A 26047-nucleotide genomic window follows, 5' to 3' on the forward strand; every position below is an offset into this window, starting at 1 on the left:
CCCTTTCACAATTATTCTCTTTTTCATTCACTATCCTTGGAATAATTCTTGTTTTACCCTTTCCCTTATGTGTTAATAATAGGGGGTCTAACATTTTGATCACGACTGTTAGACATAGGATGAAACTTTTGAGCTCTGACATCGAGTGTTATAATATTAACTTCTAATGTTGGCGAGTGCCATATTCTTTAGTTAGAGTTGGCGAGCTCCTAGTCTTTGGTTTAGTATAGAACCCCTAATCTACCTCGTCTACAAATTTTTGTGAGAAGTGAACAGATATGTCTTGAAAATGTTTAAGCATAATAATACTCATCCACCCAAAAAAAGAAACCCACCTGATAATCGTTGACAGCTTGGAGTAATTGATCACGATATGGATAGATTGGCAATGTTTTTCTCTCCTCCTAGGCAAACAAAAAGTTAGTTCTCAGTCAGTTGTGAGTTGATAGTAAACACCAATAAACAATTATTACATGAAAAAAGGTCAGATCTTGTTAAAAAGAGATTCATTGATAGCAAAGTTGACCAGAAATTAATGTTTAAAGTGGCACATATTAATTATCATGACAACAGAAAGTCCATTGCCTCCCATTCATCTTGAAAAACCCGAAGAGAGTCCATTGCCTCTCATTCATCTTGAAAAACCCCTCCAATCCGTTTATATTAAGACCTTTATATTAATCATCATCTCTAATATACCCCTAATATCCCTCTAATGCCATAACTATCATATTCCTAATTATGAACATATAACGTCATCTCTAGAGAAAGTTAATTGCCTCCCATTCATCTTGAAAAACCCGTTCAATCAGTTAAAACTAAGATCTAATTATGAATACCAATGAGTATTAAATTCCTGTTTGTGACAATATAAACTTGATACAACAAAGAGTGATCAGAATCAAAACCTGCAGCTTCTCCAGAGCTGACTTAGCCTTGGACTTCTCAAGTGATTCAGTCTGACGTTCATCAACAAACTACCAAGAACAATGAAGGTAGCATGAAATAAACAAGATTTTCACTACAGTGCCACAACTGCATTCAATAACTTTCAAAAGTTTAAGCCACACCTCATCACCTTCCATAACTGATGCCTTTATAAACTCAATCTGATCCTCAAAGACAAACCTAGAGAGAGAGAGAGAGAGAGAGAAGATTCAGGAGATGTTCATTTTCTCTATTATAATAGAGCCTGCTACAAGGGATAAATAAAATGAAATGAAATGGAAACATCTTGTAAAAATGTAATGGTAATGGAAGATATTATATGTTCCAAATAAAAGATGACAATCCACCTGGTATCATTAATGAGCATTAAAATACAACAAAAAACGTAACAATAGTAAAATATTCTAACAAAACATCAGAAACGTAAAAGGAAAAATTCAGAACCATAAAATGCTTACTGATAGTCATCTGATGCTTGTTTTTTGTTTTTCGAACCGAATTTCATTGTTGCTTTCCCTGAAGGATAATTTTGTTTCAGAATCTGATGAAAGAGCATGACTAAGTCCTCAAAGACGTGGCACTTACCTATTTGGTGTTCTTCCCATGCCTCTTGTTCGGCAAACGGGTTCATTTTATCGGCAGCACCTGAATCCCTGTAAGGATAACAAGATTTCAAAGATTACGACAAGATAACAGGACCATTGACAGAGAGCAACAATAGATGACAAAGTTTCACCACTCTCATGGGACCTCCTTATCCAACTTCTTTTACAGTTATACTCTCTTTATAATCAACTCAAAAACTCAATTGGAAATATTACGACACCATTTATTTCGAAGAGTTCAACTAACCTATATCGCTGCAATGCCACTGCAAACCTCTTATCCTGATTAACACCCCCTTCCTGATCATAAGCTTCAGGCATCCTGTACTGCACTCCAATATAGCGAAACATGAAATATGCAATTCATCAATAAATGAGAATTATCATAGTAACAAAAATCCATTGCTTTATTGTAGAAACAATAGAGTTGTATCCTGAAAGGATTCTTTTTTTTTTTAATTAAAAAAAAAAAAAAAACATGGATAGGTTGGATGTCTAGGACTCATCTTTTAGACATCCCTAGACATCCAAAATGTTTCTTTCCAACTGAGAATGGTACTAAAAAAATGGAGAAAGAATGATTTCCCTTTACTGGTAACGACGATGTGAACTGACCTATACCACTTATTTAAAAAATGGATAAAAGAAATTTTCACTAGTCACAACATGCGAATTGAAAGAACTTATCCACTTGTAAATAACTCCCTCTTTTTTGCCCAAAAAAAAAAAACAAATTCTTTATATATTCAAATTCAAATAAGTACTTTCATCAAAGAAGGGAGAAAAAAAAACAAGGGTAGATAAGAAGTTTGAGAGTTTGCAGTAAAAGTGTAGCAGTACTTTTAAAGGGTTGTTTTCCTAGGAATTTGTGCCTCAACGAGGTTCACACCTCCAAGGAGCTTTTGTACCCAAGTGTATTTTGCACATAGTCATAGTTTTTCTTTCCTTGGAAACACCCTTTGTATACCCTTTGATTCAACCAATGAAACTATTCCTTATATATATATTTTTTTAAAAAAAAAATAAAGGTAAATTCAATACCAAACAAACGCAAGAGCCAGAACTCAACTGCCAAAGCATTAGAAATATCACATATTTTGCCACAAAGAACAACCATGACCCCAACTATCAGAAATATGTTCTCTTCCTTCTAAGAAACATCCATAAAATCCTTCATAATTTTTTTTTGAAACGGAAACAATTCATTAATTAAAGAGAATATCGAGCAAAAGCCCAAAGTACAAGAGGATTATACAATGAGCTGAGTAACATCAAAAAGCCAAAACGGATCAGCTAGCGCAACCGGACATCTCAACTAGGTTAACACCCCCTTAGCGCCCTCATCATATCCAATAATTATCTAAGACTAGCTTAAATCGGAAGCATAACTTCTTTACAAACCCAAAAGGACAAACAACGGGGCTAATAATTAAATGAACATTCTGAAAAATACAATGAAAAAACTAAGAGAACCACTGGATGCTGAAGAGGCTAAATCCCGTCACTTGGGAGGGAGGCAAACACCCTCCAATTAAGATTAAACTCTGATAAACTGTAGGCATTAAAGTGCTTGGAAAGGATACACCAAGAAGAAGCTAGCTGACGGGCTGATTCGAACCGATCTTGACATCCAAGCACTTTATCATGGAACACCCTCTGGTTTCTTTCAAACCAAAGGTCAGTCAGCAGTGCCTTTACTGCATTTAACCATAGAAAATTGCTGGGTTTGTGAAGGTTTATACCAACTAACAGCTGCTGCAAGTTTCCCTTAAAGTTATTACACATAACCCATGAGATGTTGAAGGACAGCAACTTATTCCAACACCAAGCTGAATAGGAACAATGAAAGAAAAGGTGGAGGGAGTCTTCTGACCAATTTAGACACAAAGGGCAAATTGAGGGAGAGATATTGTTGGCTGCCATCTTACTTTGCAACACCGAGGCTATGTTCAACTGCCCACTAAGCATTATCCAAATAAGAATATTAATTCTTCTTGGACTGCAAGTCTTCCATAGGGCCGAGAATAGCGATTTATCCATTGGGGAGGAGTGGGAGAGGTATGTTCTAAGTGAGCTGACCGTAAAGAGACCCAAGGCTGAGATAGACCAAATCTTGCTATCAACAACTTCTGAAACTTTCCTTGCTGCAATGACCCCAAGCAAATCTTGAAAGGAGGCGATTTCCTCATCTTTAAGCAATCGGCGGAAGGTGATTGACCAAGCAGCCAAATTGGTGTCCCAATGGTCAGCAACCGAACCGTTTGGTAACAAAGATATTCGAAAGAGATTTGGGAATAAGGAACGGAAAGGAGTTGCTCCCACCCAAGGGTCCAGTCAAAAAGCAATTCTTCTACCATTTCCAAGCTTAAGAGTGGCCAACGATTCAACTTTTAGCCAAGATTTAGAAATACTAATCCAAGGGCTTCTTAGACTTCTACCCCCTTTACCTGCCGTATGCCAATTGAAAGGGTCCGTGCCATGGATGCTTCTTTGATAACTTGCCCCAAAATGAGCCATTTCTTTCTTTGGAAGAACCTCCAAGCCCCATTTAGCAAGAAGGGCTTGGTTCATAAGTTTGAACCCACCTAAGCCGAGGCTCCATCTGTCAATGGTTTTTGAACCATATCCCACTTCAGCAAATGATTAGCTTGCTGCCATTTGTGCCCTTCCAAAGGAAAATTTCTTGTGATTCCTTCTCCAATATCGAAGCAACTCCTTCGGCAATATAAATATAGACATTGAGTGTGTTGGGAGGTTGGATAAAACTGATTTACATAATTTGACTCTACCTCCTCTAGAAAGATTGAGTGCTTCCCTTATCCAATTGGCTTGGAAGTTATCCAAAAATGGTTTGCCAAAAGACAGCTTCTTCGGGTCATTCCTCCAAGAAGGCAGCCCAAGATAGAGGATTGGAAGCTGATCAGCCTTACATTTAAATGAGCAGCCATGAAAGCGGCTCATTATCATCTACATTTATACGTTTAAAAGGGTTGATTTTCTCCCAGTTTACCTTCTGCCTAAGCCCATTTTCGAAAAACTCCACCGTTTGCTTTAGTCTTTGGCAACCATGTTGCTTCATACTTACAAAACAAGAGGTATCATCCGCAAATTGAAGGATGGAGATTCTGGTTTATCTTTGCCAACACAAAACCTTTCATATAGACCGGCTTGAAATGATCTTAGGGTCACTGAGCACTTTAAAACTTTCACTTACTAGAAGGAAAAGGAAAGGTGAGAGGGATCACCTTGCCTAGGGCCTCTAGTGGCAGCCACTTTTTCCCTTTGGTTTTCATTGTGAATACAGAAAACAATGGATTTTTAACAACAGCCCAAAATCCAATCAATCCATTTGATCAAAGTTTTACTTTTCAACACCTTTTTTAGGAAATCCCAATCACACGGTTCAAAGGCCTTCTCCAAATCAAGTTTTGGAGGATCCATCCTTTCTTCTTTTTCATTCTATACTCTTTCTACAGCTTCGTTAGCAATGAGGATGGGGTTCTTAAAAATTGGCCTTCCTATCAATAAAGGCACTTTGGAGAGTCTTAATGCTAGGCTTACCAATTTTAAATCTTTCAAGCCTAACACTTTGCAACAACCTTCATATATCACTGAGTTAGCTAATTGGCTGGAATCACTTACTTTGACTGCTAAACTTCTTTCTTTTGAATAAGACAAATGAAGTTTTCTTTATACATGGCATTTAGCTTACCATTCTTATAAAAAAATTTTCAAAGGTGGAATGCAGATTTTATCCTTGATCAAGTGCAAAAATTTCAGCAGAAACTCCACTGTTGAAGCCATCGGTTCCTGGTGCTTTATATTTTCCTATTTTTCCTTTACAGCAGCCCTGATTTCTTTCAGAAAGATACTTGGGCTTGGCGCTTTAAATTCTGCAGTTAGCATATGATACAAGACCAATGCAAGGTGTTAATGGAAGATTGCCTTTTAAACCTGGAGACTTCGGATATTGTTGTATAAAAATTCAAAGATTAGATGTTCAATCTCTTGAAAAGAAGTTGTTGGCACCCCTTGATCTCTATTAATTCAGCAATGAAAATTTCTTCTCTTCTTTGCAGCTAATACTTATGGAAAAGTTGTGTGTTCTCATCTCCAACTTCAACCCAATTCAACTACTTTTTCTGATTAAATATCTCCAATCTTTAAAGAGTCATTAAATCTTGACTTTTTAAAAGTGATTCTAAGTTGCCAAATTCACTGCTATCAAGGGAAAGAGGAATCAGCCAGTGCATCCCATTTTTCAATTTTCTTTAACAGCCCCTCTTCTTTTTGCCTTCTTTGATCTTCCTGAAATTTAGCGAGTTACCCACTCCTTTATTGCTGCCTTTATACACCTTTCAATTCTGATTAAGGGCAAAACCAGCCCACCCTGAATGGTACTACAGCCCAAGCTGATTCGATTGAGTCTGAACGCGCACTCCTTATAAAACAACCAAGGCTGTTACAAAATCTAAAAGGGGAAGGACCCCAGCTGAACGGACCCTCCTGCTTCAAGAAAAATTGGAAAGTGATCGGAGTAAGGATTCTTACTGTCTGTTGGCTCTAGAGTTCTCAAACAATCAATCCCAAGTTTTGGTGATGAAAATCGATCTAAGAGAGATCTTGAAGCTGAACTCCTTCCCTAAGGACCAAGTGAAGCTGCCATTTTCCCAACCGAATCTCCAAAAAACTGGGCTTGTCTATAAAGTTGTTAAACTTCCTCATTCCTTTAGTGCTACTGCCCAATGGATATCTTTCATGTGCCCATCTTGTGATATTAAATCTCCCCCAATGCACAAGCTTCTACCACAATAAAATGAAAGAGATAACAGCTCTGGCCACATGAATTTTCTCTCTTTGTAATCATTTGGTCCATAGACATTAGTGATCCAGCAAGTCTTATTGCAAGCAGTGATGCATTTTACTGATAACGAATACCCCCCCTTCAAAGTTCCAATCACCAAGATCAAACTCTTATCCCATAGAGTCAATAAACCACCTAAATAACCATAAGATTCCACACATTCCCAGCCAATATCTTAAGAACTCCACAAGCTTTGGATGAAACTCACTTCAAAGCTGTCTTTTTTTTACTCTTGAATTAGAACTACTGTAGGGTTAATTTTCTTTAGAAAACGCTTGAGAGCTAACCTTTTGTTAACATCTTTCAGGCCTCTAGTATTCCACGACACAATTCTCATGATTCGGACTTAACTCGAGGATTGTAACCTCAATTTCTAAACATTAATCGAGGATGAGATGGCAGTCCTTGACAATTGAGGTTAAATGAGCTGGAAGATCACAAGGAATAGCTGGAAAAATTGAACTAACAACCTCTAAAATAGTGTCATCCTCTGTCTGAAACAGGGGGTTCAAATCTTGAATAATAGGGTCCTCTTTACTTTTTTCTTCTGAAAAACCAACTGAATTTGCCCAAACTTCTTAATCAATGAGGACCTCCCCTTTATCTGCTGGGAACTTCCCTGGATAGGTTGTGGAACCTCTCAAGAATGTAACCTCTGTATTAGGTAATGAAAAAACAGAGTGCTCAAAGAGAGTAGGGAGAGGAGAAGGGGAGCCTGACCTAGAACATTGAGGTTGTCCTTGAATTTGGGTGCATTGGGCTTCTAATAAATCCGGGTTGTGTATTGCCACTGACTTGGCTTTAAAGCTTGGTTTCTTGGATGAGTCCTTGGCTAACTTTCTTCTGATGAAATGATTTAAAAAGGCAGGGGGGATGCTAATTTTTGCTGACGTTTAGCCCCTGTTTTGCTTGCCTTTGGCGCTTGCTTACTGCAGGGAGGAAGGAGGAGTGCCGAGAAGGAGGCATGGACTTTTGGGGCTATCTCGGGGGCCAGCTGAAGCAGAGGAGCCTGTTTTTTAGTGAAAACAGGGGAAGGAGACTTACCCGGACTAGAACAGGGGAACAGAGCAGCAGCCTTGGAAGACGAAGGGTCACTTTTGCTGCTTGATAAAAATGTTGCTGATTGCTTCGAAAAACAATTATCTTTAATTCCTTGTGACTTTTCATTTTTTTGAATAGGTGACTGTTCAAATTCTTTGGCCAAGGGGCTGGATACCCCATTAAATTCTCCCTTCTCTCTCTTCTTAAAGGCTCTAGGCATCTTTTCAACTTTTTAATTAAAGTGCAGTGACTCTTCAATTTCTTGCACATTAAACTTTTCACTAACAGTGGGCAGTACATCTTCCTCGACAGTAAAGGAGGCAGGGGAAGTTGGATTCTTTGTAATTAAGCACCTTGCAAGGGGGGAATGGGACTTCTCGACTTCCTCTAAGTAAATTTCATCTCTTTGAAGGGGTTCTTGAACCGGATTCGAGTTCCTTGAAAAGGTGGGTTTGGAATGTGAAGAGACAAGGGAGTTCCACTCCGAAATATCCAATTTGAAATTAACTCCTTTATCTTTAATTACATCATTTAACCTAACAAGGTCAATAGGATTAGAGAAGTCCTTAAATAATAAATTCCCCACTGCCTTAGGAGGAGCTTCTAAACATTCCACATCTCCAAAATTTAGAAAAAAAATTCTCACGAATTGCATCCTTTATTTCGATTGTGGCTGGCATAAATCCACATAGGTTTCTTCTAACTTGAATTTTGGCTTCCAAACAATTAGTTAGGTTAAGAGTTTCTGAGGCAATTGATTCCAAACCCCCAAAATAAGCACCTATGGCTTCAAAGGTCTTTTTTCCCCAATAATCCATAGGAAGATTCTTGATTGAAATCCAACCACCAAAACCTTTCATCACAGAGGCTCTTCCATGTATTTTGGGATTCCACTTTTCAAACAGCAAGTGAAAAGGACCAAACGACTGTCATATACCCGGACTTGATATCAATGTGGCCAAATCACCATTGCTGACTTTGATTAGAGCTTTATCTGCAAACAGAGGATTGATAGTGACACCAGTTTTAAAGGCCTCACCCATTACCTTCGAAATATCCTTCCAATCATTGAAGACTAAAAGCCTTGAGATGAGCCATAAACTACTAAAATCTTCCTTGAGAACTTCATGATCTTTTTGAATCCAATAAGAACCCTTTTCTTGATTTAATTGACCTTTACTACAGGATTTTTGAGCTGCAACATTCCTAAACTTTGAAGGCTTTAGATATGGTTGAGAGAACGTACCTTTCACCACTTCTGAGAAACTCTTCACTTGAGGGGCTTGTTGAACTGAAATATCTTTGAAGATATGGATGCTAGCATCAATCATTTCCTTGAACTCTTTGCCAGCCTGAACATCCAACCCCATAAGGAACATGAATATTCTTTCTTCCCCCTGTGGTAGGCCACACTGCACATTTTACAAACCAATTGTCTTTGACTCTGAATTTGGCTAGACGTATGAAACTCTCATCTACTCTTTCTTTTAACAAAAAGAACTCAACCGTTGAGGCAAACAAAAGTCTTCTGAAGCCTTCTTTCTGCCAAATGGTTGTTGCTAAAGAAAGGAACAAGGACTGTCCTTTTTTCAAATCTTCCACTATGAATCTTGGACCCTCTTGCCACATACAAAAGAAATGACCCATAATGTTGCAGCTTTTAATCTCCATGACCGGAAAGCACTCCTATCAAGGAGTCGAAAGGTTTTTGCACAAAAAACTGCCTTTTACTCGAAGCAGCAAGGGTTAAAATACAGGGCAAGAAAGGAGATCAGAGAAGGTGGAAGCGCCGGAAGAGGGGCAGGGAGAGGGGGGCAGAGGGAGAGGGGTGGGAGAGACGGTCAGAAGGAAGGAGAAGGAAGGAGGGTTAGGGAGGGCATGGTGAATTCTGGTAAATCCTTCATAATTGAGGCCCTAACATTATGAAATGAGTTCTATACCATGTCAACATTGAACAATATCCGTAATGCTATTCCGATATCTTGCTTATCCCTTTAAAGCTGTTAGAATAACTTCTTATCTTGATTAAACCGAAAAGGGAGAAATGAAGACACACAAAGGTTAAACGGAATGAGGGAAAAGTTAATAAAAATAAATAAAGCATCATTATTATTATTATTTAAAATAATATTAAAAAAAAAAATCTATGATTCATGTGATAAAAAGAAACATCTTAAAACTTCCAGATAGGCAAAAAAGCAGATGTTTAAAATTTTAGCTTTCCAAATTGTTTTAATTTATCTTATTGTACTAAAGGAATTTCAATTAATTTGTCAAAATACTCATTAGATATTAAAAGAATGAAAGGGAGAGAAGAGGAAGAAGAGAATGAAGAAGAACAACAACGAAGAAACAAAAATAGAAAGATCAAAGATATGACCTCATTGATGTCATCAGCCTCATCTGTCCGCTTCTTCACAAGCTCATATATTTCCTTCTTATACCTGGAAATGACAAACAAAATATTTCACCAGGTTTCATTTTCATAAACTTATACCACGAAAGTCCTATTGTTTTTAGATAGTAAAGAGAGAATATTTGAACAATCAAATGAATATTAAATATTTAAAAATTTCAAAAGTGAACAGGAACTAATGAACAAAAAGGATTCGTACAGCACGGTCAAATGATAAGATCTTCTTTTGTACTGTCCTTGTATGACTTCTTTGAAAGATAAAATAATGATCTTAAATGACTGGACTACTTAAGAGATTTCGTTCACGGACACTAGTAAAAGCACACCATATATTATATAAACCATAAAGAGCTAGGCGTATACATCCTCATTGGATCCTATATGGGAAAAAAATCACATCAGAACACATCAGTGATCACCCGCCAAGAACATATTAAAAAATCCAATAGCATGAGATTGCATGACATCAATATGGTAGCAAGCACCAAGTTCTATATAAAGAACTAAAAACAAAAACTAAAATTACAAGTATATCTGAGTACATAAAACAAGAGAGAGAAAGCATCATTAACTACTACTCATTTGTTTATTTCAAACACGAGGAAATATTTGCAGCAGTATATATATATAGAACACACGAAAACCATCCACCATATCAAAAAAAAATCTTGCATCGCAAACACTAGCTTATCAATTGTGCGGCCGCATTTGATTCTATAAAAAGAAAAAAACCAAACTACTATCTCCCATGAAAATAACATCTGAACACCTAAAGAACTTAGGGAAACAGTTTGATTATAAGCTTACAAACAGACACGATAAAATACAATGAAATTAGAGAGAGAGAGAGAACCAAACTATTAAGTATTAACATCATCATTTAAAAATAAAAAACAAAAGAAATGGCAAAAAAGAATGGAACTCTTACCTTAGCTCTCGATATTCTGCTTCAGTAAGCTTCACACCTTCAAAAAGATATTGCTCATCTTCTATATCATCTCTGGTATTGATCATCACGAAAGTCGAGAAATAAAATAAAATATAAGATGAAGCGAGAGAGAGAAAATGACATCACGATTACGGAAAAACAAAATTAATTGAGAGAACGATGTAATGTCCTTTCAATTTCTTGGACGGAAAATTGACCCCAGATGAAAAAATAACACCAGTAATAAGATGAAAAACAACTGTGCCAACTGAATGTATCCCATTATACCTGATTTCTTCCAGTTTCTTCTCCTCCCTTTTCTTTAAATACTCCTGTCTTGAAACTTTCCTGAAACAGTAAGGAAAGTTAGATGATGAGTATCTAAAATTTCATTATCAATGAGCATTTATCAATTATCACTTCTGTATTTACGTCATTACACACCATAATTCCTAATTCTTTACATATTCAATGCAATGTGTCTTCCCTTGAACAAATATGTTAAAAACCTAACGAAGCATCTTTAAGAGTAGATTGCCAAAACATATTGGATTAAGAAACTATAAATTGACTGGTTGAGGAACTTAACCTTGATATCTTATCACAGGAACACATACCGAATTGCTAAGGCAGAATGATTAATTTAGAATGTCCATGAAAATAGCGGCAGAAACACCTTGAAACACCTTGAAACTATATTACTCACTACAAGCTACTTCTTGACGATTGCACCAATTCAATCAGGAAAATTAGTGTAATATCTCCTACTGGTTTGATCATCGGCATCGAGATGTTCCATTGTTCCCGGAAGAAAACTCCCAGGATGCTCCAATTTTTTAATTATAAAAAAAATTAGGTTATTAAAGAATGTCAGACATGTCAAACGACAGATGGAACTTGATCTTCAAAAGGACCTTTAAGTAATAGATGGTTCATACGGATCACAAATGGAGCCTCTTTTCGTTCTCTCTCCAAAATGTTGGATTGACTATTGATAAGGACTTGATTTCTTCCCTTGATATAATTCTGGGTCTTTTTTTTCTAAATCCCTGTCTAGTTACTCAGCTACTACCAGGAAGCAGCATTGTTCTCCCCTCAGATCCTCATTAGGTGCTTTGGAGCACATAACTTCTGGAATGCTCAACGTCGAGCTTTGATTGGAAGCAAAACCTTTTCCTTGGTTGCAAGAATTGTACTGGTGTAAACCACTTGTAGAAACTGACTTGATCTTGTATTATTTCCAAAGTGAAGGACTTAGCCCTTATTTATAGGCTAGAGTTAGTTACAAACTGATTTACAAACTTACAAATTGATTTAGGTACTGGTTATTCACAGAAGTGTAAAACAAACCGAAAACAAACTAATGAAACTGTTACATCATGTACATAAAAGAAGAACCAGAAGCCCCGACCATAAGAGTTCTTTTTTTCTTCTTCTTTTTTTGAGGGGAAACAAATTTCATTGATAACATGAAATAAAAGAGGAAGAACTCCGAACACATAGAGGTGGATTTCAAGAAAGTTCCCAAATAGCAATTAATGTAGAGAGGCGACAATTAATAAAAAGGTATTTACATTTGCACCAACACAAAGTATTCAAAAGAATCAAATCCATAAATATTCAAAGGAATAAGAGATATGTCTAAAAATGCGACCATTCCTTTCTCTCCAAAGAGACAAAAGAAAAGACTCAGTTAAGAGCAGCCCATAATAATTTCTTCACACCATGGAAAGGATAACCCACCAAAATAGAAGCAAAAAAATTATAAATGTTATTCAGCAAGGCCAAAGACCACCCAAAAGCATCCGGAATAGTCATCCAATAATTGGATGCAAAGGAGCAATGAGCAAATAAGTTCCAGGAGACTCAGAACACGTAATATACCAAGAAAAAGGAGAAGGTGAAACTTGAAAGTAAGGCATTCTTCAATACAAATGATCAGTTGTCTTAACTGCACCAAGACTAAGCGCTCGGAGAAAGGTATTAATCTTCTTTGGAAAAGTCTTATTCAAAATCACTGAGTAAGATTGCTAGCACTGGGTGAAGGTGTACCGTACCAACAAGAGCAAATTATTGGAAGGATCAAGTGGCTAAGACCAATAATTATCAAGATTCCATAAAAAAATCAAGGAAAGAAGAAGAGAAAGTTTAAACCACTCAATGATTTCCAAATCATTGAGGTTATGGCGAAAACTCAAAGTTCACCTGAATCCCAAGTAGCCTTGTCAGAATTTCAAACTTCACTTCAACGACTATACTAGTAGGCCAAGTAGTTAAACAGAAAAGACAAGGGAAAGCAATAGCAATCACTCCACGACCTAGTCAAGAATCATGCCAAAAAGAGATGGGCCTGCCATTGCCTAAGCATCGATGAGGTTAGGTCTAATAGATGCCAATAAAATTTAGTTAGTGTTTAAGTTTCCTCCCAATTACTATAATTCTCCTAGATTGTCCTATTATTTGGATCCAAGATAGCTCCCATTGTAATGATATAATTGCACTCATTCAACTGATGCTTGGTTGCGTTTCAAACTTAGGCCGCAGGCAAATATTTTACATACTCCTTAAACTCTCTGTAAAAATTAAATATTTATCTCAAGAAAATAAAGGTAAAACCATGAAGAAAACTAAGTGAATGTAGCAGTAGTAAACCTCAAAGTATCAATTCCATTATTCTCCAAAGCTTCTGATCTTCGAATTGCCTCTTCTGTTTAACATTAGATGAACGAGGATGATAGTGTAAGCTGAAAAAAGTGCATGTCATTTCCGTTATAACAATGTATTAACTAAATTAAAAACCAGTTACCTTCCTCCTTCCTGCTCAATTTCTGCTCTGTTAACTGTCAAAGAATGACTAGAATCAGAACAAGAGATAATGAAGTTCTTAGAACATCACTGTAGATTTCATTGATGTATGAAGTCCGCAAAAAGAGCATGAGTCCTGAGGAGTTCTTTTGGGGCGGCAGTGTTGGGTGGGGTCTGTGAGATTCCATAGTTTTATGTTTTATTTGGTTTAAATCTAGACTTTGCTTGTAATTTTTTATCATGATTCAAGAAAATGAAAAATAAGAAAGGATGAATCAATTTTGAAAGAGAGGGAAAATAAGGAATAGCAAGTTAGCTCTATACAAGTATACCTTTTTGGTTCCTGCAGCATCCCTTTCCCTCATATTTTGCTCTAATTGCTCCCTCTCTCTTTGATCTCGCAATCGCTCCTCCTCTGACTGCATTTCGATTTAAACTTGATGTTAAGAGAACTTGTTTCACTGAATAGATTTTTATCCGAGTAAAAGATACATCCAAGTACTAAAGAAACATTTGACATTATTAATGAAGGTGTACCAAAATAAGCCCAAATGTGTACCTCAGAGCCATCATCTTCAGAACTAGATGCCCGTCGTTTAACCTGTCTATTTTCTCTTTCAATAGCACTTTCCTGCATTGACACATCAAGTCAGAGAAAAAATAACCCGCTTAAAAGAACATATATATATACCATTTCATATATCATACCTTCTCATCATCTTCATCTTCTTGATATTCATTTTTCTTTCTAAAATGTTTCTCGCGATTTTTTGTTTCTCTGGGATCACTGCTGCGTCCTTTATCTTCAACATCTTCGTCATCAGCATCAAGCAGTGCATATGTCTTCTGCTTTCTTGCCAAACTTGCAGCTTCTCTCTCTTGCTTCTGATAAAGCTGAGGCAGGACAACAAAAAATTATAATAGATTAAATAATCCAATGTCAAGGAAGCTGTAAATGCAATAAGTGAAGGTAATGGAACAGCGAAGAACACTTAATATATAAATCACATATTAATTGTAAACAAAATTTCACTGATACATTTAAACCAGATGATTGCTTGCGTGGCACTCTAGAGAAAATTCCTTCAGCAAAAGCCAATGTTTCTCCGGAAGATGGCAAGGAAAAATCGATCACCAACTTGCTCACTACATCGGCAGGTGATGTTGCTTGTTTGGCTGCAATAGAATGGTCAACGTGTCGTAAAAAATATGCCAAAATACCATATCTTTCACAATTGATAATTGAAATACCCAAAGGAATGTTAAATCACTAAATAAGGAGAAGCAGTACATAGTCCAATCATATACTGCACAATCGTCGGCTGAGAAAAACCAAGCAGTGACATTAACTGATCCGAAACCCACGTTTTCAAGTCCTTTTCGCCCCCCATCTCCCTGAAATTGAGTTTGATAATAGTTAAACGGAATGGCTACCAATTTAGCCAACAAGAAGATTTAAATGACAAATTATGTAAATTTTCAGAAAGATGTAAACAATAATAATACCAACAATTCAATTCTAAGAAACAACATGAAATGAAGTTAAACTAGTAATGAGAAGCAATGTCTAATTGGTTTGAGGGACATTCAAGTCTCAAAAGTTTGAAAATTTTGTTTTAATGACACAACTTTCTAAGATCTCTAATTGGGTATTACTACATGCATGTGATTTCAAAACAAAAACCAAAAGATCATTTAACTTAAAGTAAATTTTCTAAATTAATAAAATTGGGAATAAAGTAAACAAAACATCACTATGATAAATTAATGAATGCCAAAATAGGTTTTAATTCGACATCCCCAAAAAACGTTAATAAAAAGAAACATTGAGAGTTAAAACCACTAACTCAAAGGTTCTAAGTCAAAACATGAAATATCTCAAACACATGAAATGAAGAGGAAGCAATGACACTAGTCCCATCCCATGGCACCGTCAACCGATCACTTCGTCATGCGTTTAGTACGTTCTTAACCCCATTACAAGGGTCATGCTATGCAATCACATACAATCATGAGTTGAAAAATTATTAAAACTGGTGGGACCTAAAAGTTAGCCAAAACATCCAAAATTGTGTCATTCCAAGCTAGAATTTTTGCCAATCTAGGCATGTCATTCTAGGCTAAACAGTGCCATTCCAGGCTAATCAGTGTCATTATAGGCTAAAGTTATGTCATTCCATGTTAAATCTATGTCATCTCAGGCACTTTTCCAATATAGGCAGAAAGTTTATCAAATTCGAAATTCCTTCAAACATACACACATGCATGAGGTCCCTGATAAAATCACAATTCAGTGCTAAAATAACCATACATGTGATAAGAAACCAACTCCAGTGACTTTATTGATTCAAGAACAAGCCCAAGGCTATTACAAGATCAGAAGAACACAACAGACAGAAAACAAGGACAATGAACAAGACTCTCTACTGTCTTCCCCCACACTCAGAGAGATGACCTCCTACACCAAAAAATGACCATACCCCTGCCCTACACTCTTTCTCCTATATATTCCCTTTCTAATTCCCTAACTACTTGTGGTCCCCAGACACCTCAGAAGCCACACTTCCACACACACGTGCTTTCCCTTTAATGCCCCTCCTACTATACCGTAATATAATTGGTGGCCTAACACTACTCTCCCTCTCCAAAATCACCTTGTCCTCAAGGTGAAAGACTAGAAACTGCTACTTAAAGTCATCAAAAACCTCCCAAGTAGCTTCATGGCTAGGTAAACCTTTCCAGCCCACCATCACTTCCCAAACATTTGTTGAAGGATTCTTTCTATAACCAAAGATCTCAGCAGGCTCAGTGGTCCACTCATGCTTTTCAGACAAGTAAGGAATCATCGGTTGTACCTCATGATGCTGTCCCAATACACCCTTTAACTGAGAAACGTGGAACACCGGATGAAATATAGCTGAAGGGGGTAGCTCCAATTTATAAGCCACCGGTCCAATCCTTTGCAACACCTTGTAAGGACCAAAAAAATTTGGGGACAGCTTCTCATTTCTTCTCTGTCGGACAGATGATTGTCTATAAGGATGGAGTTTTAAAAACACCAAATCACCAACTTGAAACTCCAGATGTCGCGTGCTTCCGGTCAACACGCTTCTTCATCCTATCTTAAGCCACAAACCACACATTCTTCCACATTCTTCTTCACATCTCTTTCATCCCTCTTCCCAATACAACTCCCCTGTCAGCCTTTTATAAGTTCTCAAGTAACCAAAATGTCCACCAAAGACCAAGTCATGATAAGTACGTAACACTGTAGGTAATAAAGTAGAAAATTTAGACAACACTAACCGACCCTTATACTTCAAAATACCTTGTTGTAGCGAGAACTTAGGAACACTGTCAGCGTCTTCTTGCAGTTTAATAATAATTTCCTTCAACTTTGAATCTCTCTCCATTACTTCTTTGATAATTTGCACATCTAACAAAGTAGGAACTGATAAATGAGCTAAGTGTACGGTAGGAGGCACACGAGAGAAAGCATCAGCTGCTTTGTTTTCGAGATCTGGTCAATGAACTACTTCAAAATCATATCCCAGTAGCTTGGCAATCCATTTTTGATGTTGTGGTTGTATGACCCGTTGCTCCAACAGAAATTTCAGAGCTCTCTGATCAGTCTTGACTACAAACCTCCTCCCCAACAAATGAGGTCTCCATCGTTGTACTGCCATTACCACAGCCATACGCTCCCTTTCAATACCGGCTTAGCACGATCCCTCACCGACAATGTATGACTATAGAAAGCAATTGGCCTTCTTTGTTATACTAAAACAGCTCCTATCCCATACCCTAGAGCATTGGTCTCCACCTCGAAAGGCAGATTAAAATCAGTTAATGCCAACACTGGAAAAGTTACCATAGCCTGTTTCAATTTTTCAAATGCCTCATGAGCTTCTTCATGCCACACAAAAGCCCCTCCTTTCAATAGTTGACTCAATGGAGCTGCAATACTTCCATAATTCTGAACAAACCACCTATAGTAACAAATCAAACCCAAGAATCCTCTAACTTCCCTGATTAGAAGGAACCGGTCACTCCAGCATTGCCCGAATTTTCTCAGGGTCAGCCTCCACACCTTGACCTGAAATTATGTGGTCCAAGTATTCTACTCTACCTCAAGCAAACTGACACTTGTTTTGGTTGGCATACAACTCATTTTCTCAAAGAATTGACAACACCAACTCAAATGCTTCAGGTGTTTCTCCAAATTCTCACTATATATGAAGATGTCGTCAAAAAAAAATACTAACACAAACCTTCGCAAATAAGGTTTAAACATGGAATTCATTAAAGTTTGAAATGTTGAGGGAGCATTGGTAAGTCCAAACGACATTACCAAAAACGCATAATGGCCCTCATGAGTTCTAAATGTTGTCTTCTCTAAATCCCCTGAGTGCATCCTTATCTAATGATAACCCGACTTCAAGTCAATTTTAGAAGACATCCCAGCACTGTTCAACTCATCAAACAACTCTTCAATTACCAGAATTATCTGAAATGGTAACATTTTTTAGTACTCTATAATAAATACAAAATCTCCAGCCCCCATCCTTCTTCCGAACCAACAACACTGGACTTGAATATGGACTGGTACTTGGCCTAATAACTCCCGAAGACAACATCTCATCCACCAAGTTCTCCATTTCCTCCTTCTGTTGATAAGCATAACAATATGGTCTAACATTTACAATCAGATGTGTATGATGTTCAATACTCCTCGGTCTTCAGGCCAATTGAAAACATCCTCAAACTTCATTAACAATGCAAGTATAGATTCAGAGACAAGTATACACCTCACCTATCCCATACCATTCAACCAATGACACTCCCCCTTCCATTGCTCGACACTCTATCAAGAACCCTTGGTCCGTATCCGTCTAGGATTTCATCATGCTCTTAAGACTCACACGAGCCTTCATTAAGCTTGGATCTCCCTTCAGCACAATCGTTTGATCCCCTTGACTGAAAGTCATAGTCAAGTTTCACCAATCGACTTCAGTAACCCCCAGTGAATGTAACCACTGCATTCCTGAAACTACATCCCCTCCTAACTCCAAGGGAAGAAAACTATCCTTCAACATCCACTCTTCAATGACATTCCACCGAATTACAAACCCTCTTCCCCTTACCGCTGACCTAGACTCAAGGATAACACCATAATTCGAGGTCTCAACCATCGGCAATTGTAAACGAGACACTAACCTTTCGAAGATGAAACTATGAGTCGCTACTCGCTCCACAATCGATTAAGACTACCACCTGCTCGCCTTTGATTCTGCCTTTTAATTTCATCGTTCCCAGATTCGTCAATCCTACCACAGAATTAATCGATAACTCCTCTACAAGTTGTAATTCCTCTTCTACCTCAAGCATCTTCAATCACTTGTTCCTCTAGTTGATCGTTATCGTCAATCAATTCAACTTCCTCTCCATTTGCCTGAACCACCAAAATTCTCAACTCTCTCTGCTCACGACCCTTACAATGATGCCCCACAGAGTATCGCTCATCACATCTGAAGCACAAGCCCTTCTCCTTCATGGCTTGAAATTCTACATTAGACCGCCTCTTAATCGGACCTTCTCGCCGATTACCACTCGCCACCACACCTTTCAAAGTAATTGTTCTCATCGGTGTTGGTTCAGTTGATTTCACTCCTTTCACAACAACAGGAACAATAGTTTTAATATTTTCTTTCTTTTAAATGAAAAGGAGCCTCTTCATTAGTAAAATAAAATGAGGCTAATGCTCAAAGTACAAGAGAATTATACAAAGAGCAAAAGATCCTAAGGATCAGGAGGCGCACTCGAACATCTCAACTAGGTTAACACCCCCTTAGCGCCCTCATCATATCCATACAAAACTAACATACTAACATAACATGGTGATAAAACAAAGAACATCAAGGTCCCAAAACAAATCACTAACCAAAACACAATAATACAAAATAAAAAGAATATTATGCCAAATAAAACAAGATTGAGACAGAACTGCTAAAAGTCTGGGAATATGAAGGCCTGCCTGTTTAAACATAATTCCTGTAAGGAGAAATCTTCAAAGGTTAATTCCTGTAAGGAGAAATCTTCAAAGGTCTTGCATAGGGTGCACCAGGATGAAGCATTTCTTCGTGCTAAATCATACCGGTCCATCCAACCTGCTTCTTTATCATGGAATACTCTTTGGTTTCTTTCAAACCACAACTCAGCAAGGAGAGCCTTAACCATATTAACCCAAATTAACCTCGGGCGCTTCTTAAGTGAAGGGCCCATTAAAATTTGCTAAATGTTACGTCTAAAATTATCTCCAAACACCCAAGCAGTATTAAAATCGGAGAAAATTTTCCAACATCATCTTGCTGAATATGAGCAATTGAAAAATAGATACTGCAAATCTTCACCATCTTTTTTGCACAAAGGGCAAATAGAAGGCAACAAACAGACCGAGGGGAACTTTCTCTGCATGACTGAGGAACAATTTAGAAGGCCAAACATCATTATCCAGATTTGAATATTAACTCTCCTCGGACTTTTGGTCTTCCATAAAGCCTTGTATAGTCGTTTGTCCAAAGGGGATGAAGGGGAGAGATGAGTAGTGAGAGATTTAACTGAGAAAATACCTTAAGCTTCTAGGGACCATGTCCTTGTACCAGAGTCTTTCAAAATTCTCTTACCTGAAATTAGAGTTAACAAATCCTGAAACTATATTATCTCATCATCTTTAAGCAACCGACGAAAAACAATAAACCAAGAACCTAGCATATGGTCCCAATGAGACACTATGGATCCCCCTGATAACAAAGCAATCCTAAAAAGTCTTGGATACCGAATATTCAGAGGGAGTGCATCTACCCATAGGTCGGTCCAAAAAACAATTCTAGCACCATTGCCAAGTTCGAAAGGAGCCAAAGCTTCCACTTTTGACCAAAATCTCGAAATGCTAATCCAAGGGCTTCTCAAGCTATTCCCAGCCTTCCCAGTCGTGTGCCAATTAAAGAGGTCTTCCCCATGAATGCTTCCGACCACCTACGTCCATAAGGAAGTTTTCTCCTCCATGTATCGCCAACCCCATTTAGCTAATAAAGCCATATTTCTGTTTTTGAGACCTCCCAAACCGAGGCCTCCATCACTTAAGGAACGTGTAACAGTGTCCCATTTCACCAAATGGTTTATTTTGCTTCCCTTATGTCCTTCCCAAAAGAAATTTCGCATAATTCTTTCTAATGAAAGAATCACTTTATCAGGCATTGCAAATAAGAACATATAATAATAAGTAAGAATATTGGAGAGAACTGAATTGCACAAAGTAGCCCTCCCTCCTCTGGACAAGTTAAACCTCTTCCATTTATCTAATTTTTTATGAACCTTATCAATCACTGGCTGCCAAAATGAAGCTTGCTTCAGGTACTCACCTAAAGGTAGACCAAGATAAAGAAAAGGCAGCAATTCTACCTTGCAATTTAGAAATCCAACCCATCTATATTGATTCCACTTAAGGCTGATTTTTCCCAATTCACCTTCTGTCCTGAGCACCATTCAAATAGTTCAATGGCTTCTTTCAGTTTCAATAACATACAGTTATCATATTTGCAAAAAATATGGGTGTCATCCGCAAATTGGAGTAGTGGAACATGAATCTTCTCCTTTCCTATCACAAAACCTTCATACAGACCATTTCCATAAAGCTTATCAAGAAGAGCCCCTAACACTTCACTAACTAAGGGGAAAAGGAATGGTGACAACGGATCGCCTTGTCTAATGCCCCAAGATGCAAGAATATGACCTCGTGGCCTTCCATCAATGATTATAGAGAATTTGGGATTTTTCATGCATCCCATAATCCAAGAGATCTAACGTGGATCAAAGTGATTACTTTTTCTATGATGCCCCAATCTACACGGTCAAAAGCTTTGTCCAGATCAAGTCTAAGAATCCACCCTTTTTCTTTTTTGCTCGGTAATCTTCCACCACCTCATTAGCAATTAGCACTAGATCTAGTATTTGTCTACCCTCAATAAAAGCATTATGGGATGAGCCAATTATGGTGTGTATCACTTTCTTCGATCTTTCTACGAGTACCTTTGCAACTATCTTATAGGTTAAGGTAGTGAGACTGATTGGTCTGAAATCCTTTACAAAAGCAGCATCATCTTTCTCTTGGATTAAGCATATGAAGTTTTCTTGGACACAGCATTTAGTCTTCCAGATTCATGAAAGTCTTCAAATAGTTCTTTAAAATTCTATTCAACCAAATACCAAAACCTAAAGAGAAACTCTACTGTAAATCAATCCGGTCCTGAGGCTTTATTCTTGCCAAGTGACTTTAAGGCCAAATAAATTTCAGCTTCTGAAAAATGTGCAATTAGCGAGGCATTTTGAGATGGGGTAACACATGACCAATTTAATAATACCAGTAAGTGTTTCCAGGAATACAAGTATATAAAGCATCATAAAAATTCAAAATAAGGCTTTCCATTTCGCGGAACGATTTGGCTGGCTCCCCTTTGATTATTTATCAATTCAGTGATTAGATTTTTCTTTTTCCTTGCGGCCAAAAAAGGTGGAAAAAAACTAGAGTTTTCATTGCCCAACAACATCCAATTTAATTTGCTTTTATGGATTAAATTTCTTTCTTCCAATCTGTAAAGATTCAGCAACTCAGCTTTTAATGATGAAAAGTAGTCAGCCTCAACTGAATTCCACCCCAAAGTTTCAACCAATGCTTCTCCCTCTATTATTTCTTTTAACAATTCTTCTTCCTTTCTTTTTGGCATTTCCTGGAAATCAGCAAACCAACCCTTTATTGCAACTTTAACCGTTCACAATTTTGCACTAATGGTAAAGCCTGACCATCCATTGGTACGCCTGTTTCTCCAAGAATTTTCAATAATTAGTTTTAGTACTATTAGCAAGAGATTGGGCCTTACCTTCGATTTGTTTGCCTAGGCCTGCTTCCAGTCGCATAAGTTCGCGATTCTCCACTCGATGGGCCAATTTCATCATTTGTGCAAGCCAACGGGCTCCCAGCACTCCACTTCAAAATTAATCCATGGAGCCAGCCCATTCGTGAAAGTCTCTTCCAAAACTTCATTCGGTAAACGCAGTAATAGCACCACCAATTTATCGAAAACATTTCGATACTCGACCGTCCTCTCTTGTTTAATAGCCAGAAATCATCCGCAAATTGATCCTTCTCTCATGGATCGAAATCCCACCAACAATCTCTGTTTCAAATCCTTCCTATCCTTGAAAGGTTCGCATTCTTCTTTGGATCTATACCAATCCAGGGCAGCTCTCTCAAAACTGATTATAGCTACAGCCATCTTCTCCGCCTCCGTCAGTTTATGGACTTGAAAGTACCGATTGGCTCTGACCAACCACGAATCAGGATCTGATCCATTGAATATTGGCATTTCCACCTTCTTGAACTTACTTCGATCATTCACCATCTCTTCAACTCCCGATTTGGCAACATTCATTAACATATCCATAGTTGCTTCAGTCACTTCTCCAGAATCTCCTTTACTTCCGAACTCTTCAACAATTCTCCATGTTGTTGAATGGTCTTTCGCCATTTCCGCGACATACAAAATCAACATCTTCTGATGCTTCTTTGTTTGTACTCCTAAACGTTTGATGCTCTTGGCCAATGATGCCAAATTCTCTTCAACTGTCGACAAATTGTCGGCAATTTCTGCATCTCTACACATATGCCAGAAATTTCTTGATCTAACAATTCCAATTTCTCTTCAAAGCTCTTCTGAGCCATCTTGCCGATTCTTCCCAGTTTGATGCTCTGATACCAATTTGATAAGAAACTAACTCCAATGACTTTATTGATTCAAGAACAAGCCCAAGGCTATAACAAGATCAGAAGAACACAATAGACAAAAAACAAGGACAATGAACAAGACTCTCTACTGTCTTCCCCCACACTCAGAGAGATGACCTCCTACACCAAAAAATGACCATACCCCTGCCCTACACTCTTTCTCCTATATATTCCCTTTCTAATTCCCTAACTACTTGTGGTCCCCAGACACCTCAGAAGCCACACTTCCACACACACGTGCTTTCCCTTTAATGCCCCTCCTACTATACCGTAATATAATTGGTGGCCTAACAACATGATGATCATTCATAAATCAAATCAAACACATAAGAAGCCATGTTTAGTCAATGTTATGTTCATCACATAAACGTTATCATATCAATTTAGTAGTGTCACTATAACAACCCAGCTTTTCAAAATCTCTACATGGGGGCATTACTACATGCATGCAGTTTCAAAACCAAAACTAGTTGACTATTGGAATTTAAACTGAAAAATTTTCTAAACCAGCAAAAAACTTCATCAAGACTATTTAAATAAAAGTCAAAACAAATATTTAGTTTGGGATTCTTAAAACTTTGCTTAAAAACATGACTATAAGCGAAAGCATTTTCTCTAATCCCATAACATTATCAATAGATCTGCTCGCCAAGCATCACTAGTGGGTCAGGCTATGCAATCACATGCAACATGAATTGAATGTTTGTAACTAGTGGGACCTGTGTACTATAGCTTAATATGGATGTCCATCTAAGTGAACAATTTAATTTGTCCTATCACAAATATCAAATGCCACGAAGGCGCATAAACATACTCATCCAGTGAACCCGTAGGAACAAAACCAAACATAGTAGTCAATCCGTAGGATCACAACCATACATAGTGGTGAATCCGTATGATCACGATCATACATAGTGAACCCCTAGTATCATGGTTTACATAGTACTGTACTCATAGGATCACGGTCTTACATAGCTAGTGATAGAAGGGTAAATTGTCACTTTTATTATCTCACATGGGTCCCACATCATACAATCATATCATAAAAGTTCATAATGTTCATAGCATGCTCATAAAATCGTTTCAATCATGTAAAATATAATGAGTTTTTCTAAAACTATTTGGCAAAGCCAAAAATAACATTTTATTTATTTTTCCTAACACATAGGCATTCCAATAGTAAAGTTGCTTACCTCCAAATTGAGCCCGAAAAATAAGAAATTTATCTTCTTCCTGGCCTAGAGCAAATCTTGGATCAAAACCCCTAACAAAAACCATAATCAAACTTAATCCCAAACGTTAGGGCCTATTTCCAAAACACAAATTTTACTCAAAAACTCCAAACAACATACCCAACACATGGTTTGCTCTAAAGTAACTTCTAATCCTAGCCCTTAGGTACGAATCTACACATAAACCATAATTAAGAGTTTAAAATCCAATTCGACCATTTATAACCAATCCAAAAAGGTTTAGAACCTTTAAATATTTACCAAAAAGTCGCTGAAATCCTTTCGAAGCTGCTGGACAGCAACTTAACACTTTCCAAATCTTCAATCTAACATTCGAAACATTATGGGTAACATTAAATCTATGCCAAAGATTAATGGGTATTTACAAATTAAACAAGAACCCCATATAACTAACCAAAACTAAGTCTCTTTGTTGAAATTTGCTCCAAATGCTTAAAGGAATTAAGTTCAAACTCGAAACGAAGTGCACGCAGACCCAATCACCTCCGGCGGCGGTGACGGCTCGCAACGACGGCAGCTCAGGATCGGCAAACGGTTGGGGGCGGACGTGGGTGGCGTGTTGGAGGTTGGGCACTGCTGCGATTAAGAGAGATAAAACAATGAGATAGAGAGACGCAGGAACAGAGAGAGAGGGGGAGATCAGAAAGATGGAGTGGACAAACTACCGGCGGTGGACGGCGGGGCACGACGGCACGGCGGGGAGCGACGGTGTGATGATTGGCGTCCGGCGGGCGTGTGGTTGAAGGAGGCGGCGTGAGTATCGCTGCGTCGCAGTGAGAGATATAGGAGAGTTCGGGGGTTCCTGCCGTGCAAAAAATCTTGGTATCTTAGACTAGCACCCTTTTAAAAGAATTCTTTGAAATTTGTTCGGTCCATCTAGCCAACATCAACCATCGAGATTTATATTTAAAAAATCAACCATTGAGATTTATATTTAGAAAAATAACTTCTTCAAATGTAGTTTAAAGTGTGATTTTATCTAGGGCTGATGCATGTGTGTATGTTTCATGGAATTTTGAATTTGATAATGTTGGGAATATCTTAAAATTCGTCGTTCGTAAATATTGGAAACATATTCTATTTATCAATAAAAGTATTATTGAATTGTTCATTCAATAAAATGTTATTGATATTAAACAAATTCATAGTTATAGTATGAATACTTTAACTTTATGTAGAGACATAAATATGAATCAAGTTTTAGTTTATAGCCAAAATTGTCTATAAATATATGGATGAGATTGGGTACCTCGTGACACTATTGGATGCGACCCACTTTGTATACTGTTACAAGTGATGTGATCTCAAAATCATTCATGTGGAAACATGTGAGTGGGGCATTCTAT

At 37.6% G+C, this 26047-nt stretch overlaps 2 protein-coding genes across 7 annotated transcripts in view; both read right to left on the minus strand.

Moving 5' to 3' along the window:
* LOC120071440 (pre-mRNA-splicing factor ATP-dependent RNA helicase DEAH1) overlaps nucleotides 1–25527 on the minus strand; it is a 46324-nt gene extending 20797 nt beyond the window's left edge. The window contains exons 1-21 of one of the 6 annotated variants that reach the window (XM_039023728.1): nucleotides 25367–25527; nucleotides 25096–25274; nucleotides 24942–25006; nucleotides 24801–24854; nucleotides 24642–24712; nucleotides 14899–15002; nucleotides 14647–14783; nucleotides 14316–14501; nucleotides 14167–14238; nucleotides 13940–14026; nucleotides 13609–13642; nucleotides 13455–13509; nucleotides 11091–11150; nucleotides 10803–10874; nucleotides 9839–9902; nucleotides 1801–1880; nucleotides 1534–1601; nucleotides 1407–1464; nucleotides 1071–1128; nucleotides 909–977; nucleotides 336–404 (exon numbers count right to left, since the gene is read on the minus strand). In XM_039023728.1, coding sequence (XP_038879656.1) covers nucleotides 336–404; nucleotides 909–977; nucleotides 1071–1128; nucleotides 1407–1464; nucleotides 1534–1601; nucleotides 1801–1880; nucleotides 9839–9902; nucleotides 10803–10874; nucleotides 11091–11150; nucleotides 13455–13509; nucleotides 13609–13642; nucleotides 13940–14026; nucleotides 14167–14238; nucleotides 14316–14501; nucleotides 14647–14783; nucleotides 14899–14998 — 1269 coding nt within the window. In that variant the 5' untranslated portion in view covers nucleotides 14999–15002; nucleotides 24642–24712; nucleotides 24801–24854; ... (1 more) ...; nucleotides 25096–25274; nucleotides 25367–25527. Of the gene's footprint in view, nucleotides 1–335; nucleotides 405–908; nucleotides 978–1070; nucleotides 1129–1406; nucleotides 1465–1533; nucleotides 1602–1800; nucleotides 1881–9838; nucleotides 9903–10802; nucleotides 10875–11090; nucleotides 11151–13454; nucleotides 13510–13608; nucleotides 13643–13939; nucleotides 14027–14166; nucleotides 14239–14315; nucleotides 14502–14646; nucleotides 14784–14898; nucleotides 15003–24641; nucleotides 24713–24800; nucleotides 24855–24941; nucleotides 25007–25095; nucleotides 25278–25366 lie in introns of all 6 variants that reach the window. The other 5 variants (XM_039023727.1, XM_039023729.1, XM_039023732.1 and 2 more) reach the window with 5 other exon arrangements.
* LOC120071210 (uncharacterized mitochondrial protein AtMg01250-like) lies at nucleotides 21077–21454 on the minus strand. The gene has a single exon (XM_039023332.1). It carries the CDS (start codon nucleotides 21452–21454, stop codon nucleotides 21077–21079), a length of 378 nt encoding a protein of 125 aa, XP_038879260.1.
* Nucleotides 25528–26047: the final 520 nt, after the last annotated feature.

Source organism: Benincasa hispida, chromosome 2, assembly GCF_009727055.1.
Source record: "Benincasa hispida cultivar B227 chromosome 2, ASM972705v1, whole genome shotgun sequence".
Classification (NCBI taxonomy): domain Eukaryota; kingdom Viridiplantae; phylum Streptophyta; class Magnoliopsida; order Cucurbitales; family Cucurbitaceae; genus Benincasa; species Benincasa hispida.

Excerpts from the sequence above, each read along its gene's own strand:
- LOC120071210 (XM_039023332.1), bottom strand. The coding sequence starts at position 21,454 with ATGGGATGCATGAAAAATCCCAAATTCTCTATAATCATTGATGGAAGG.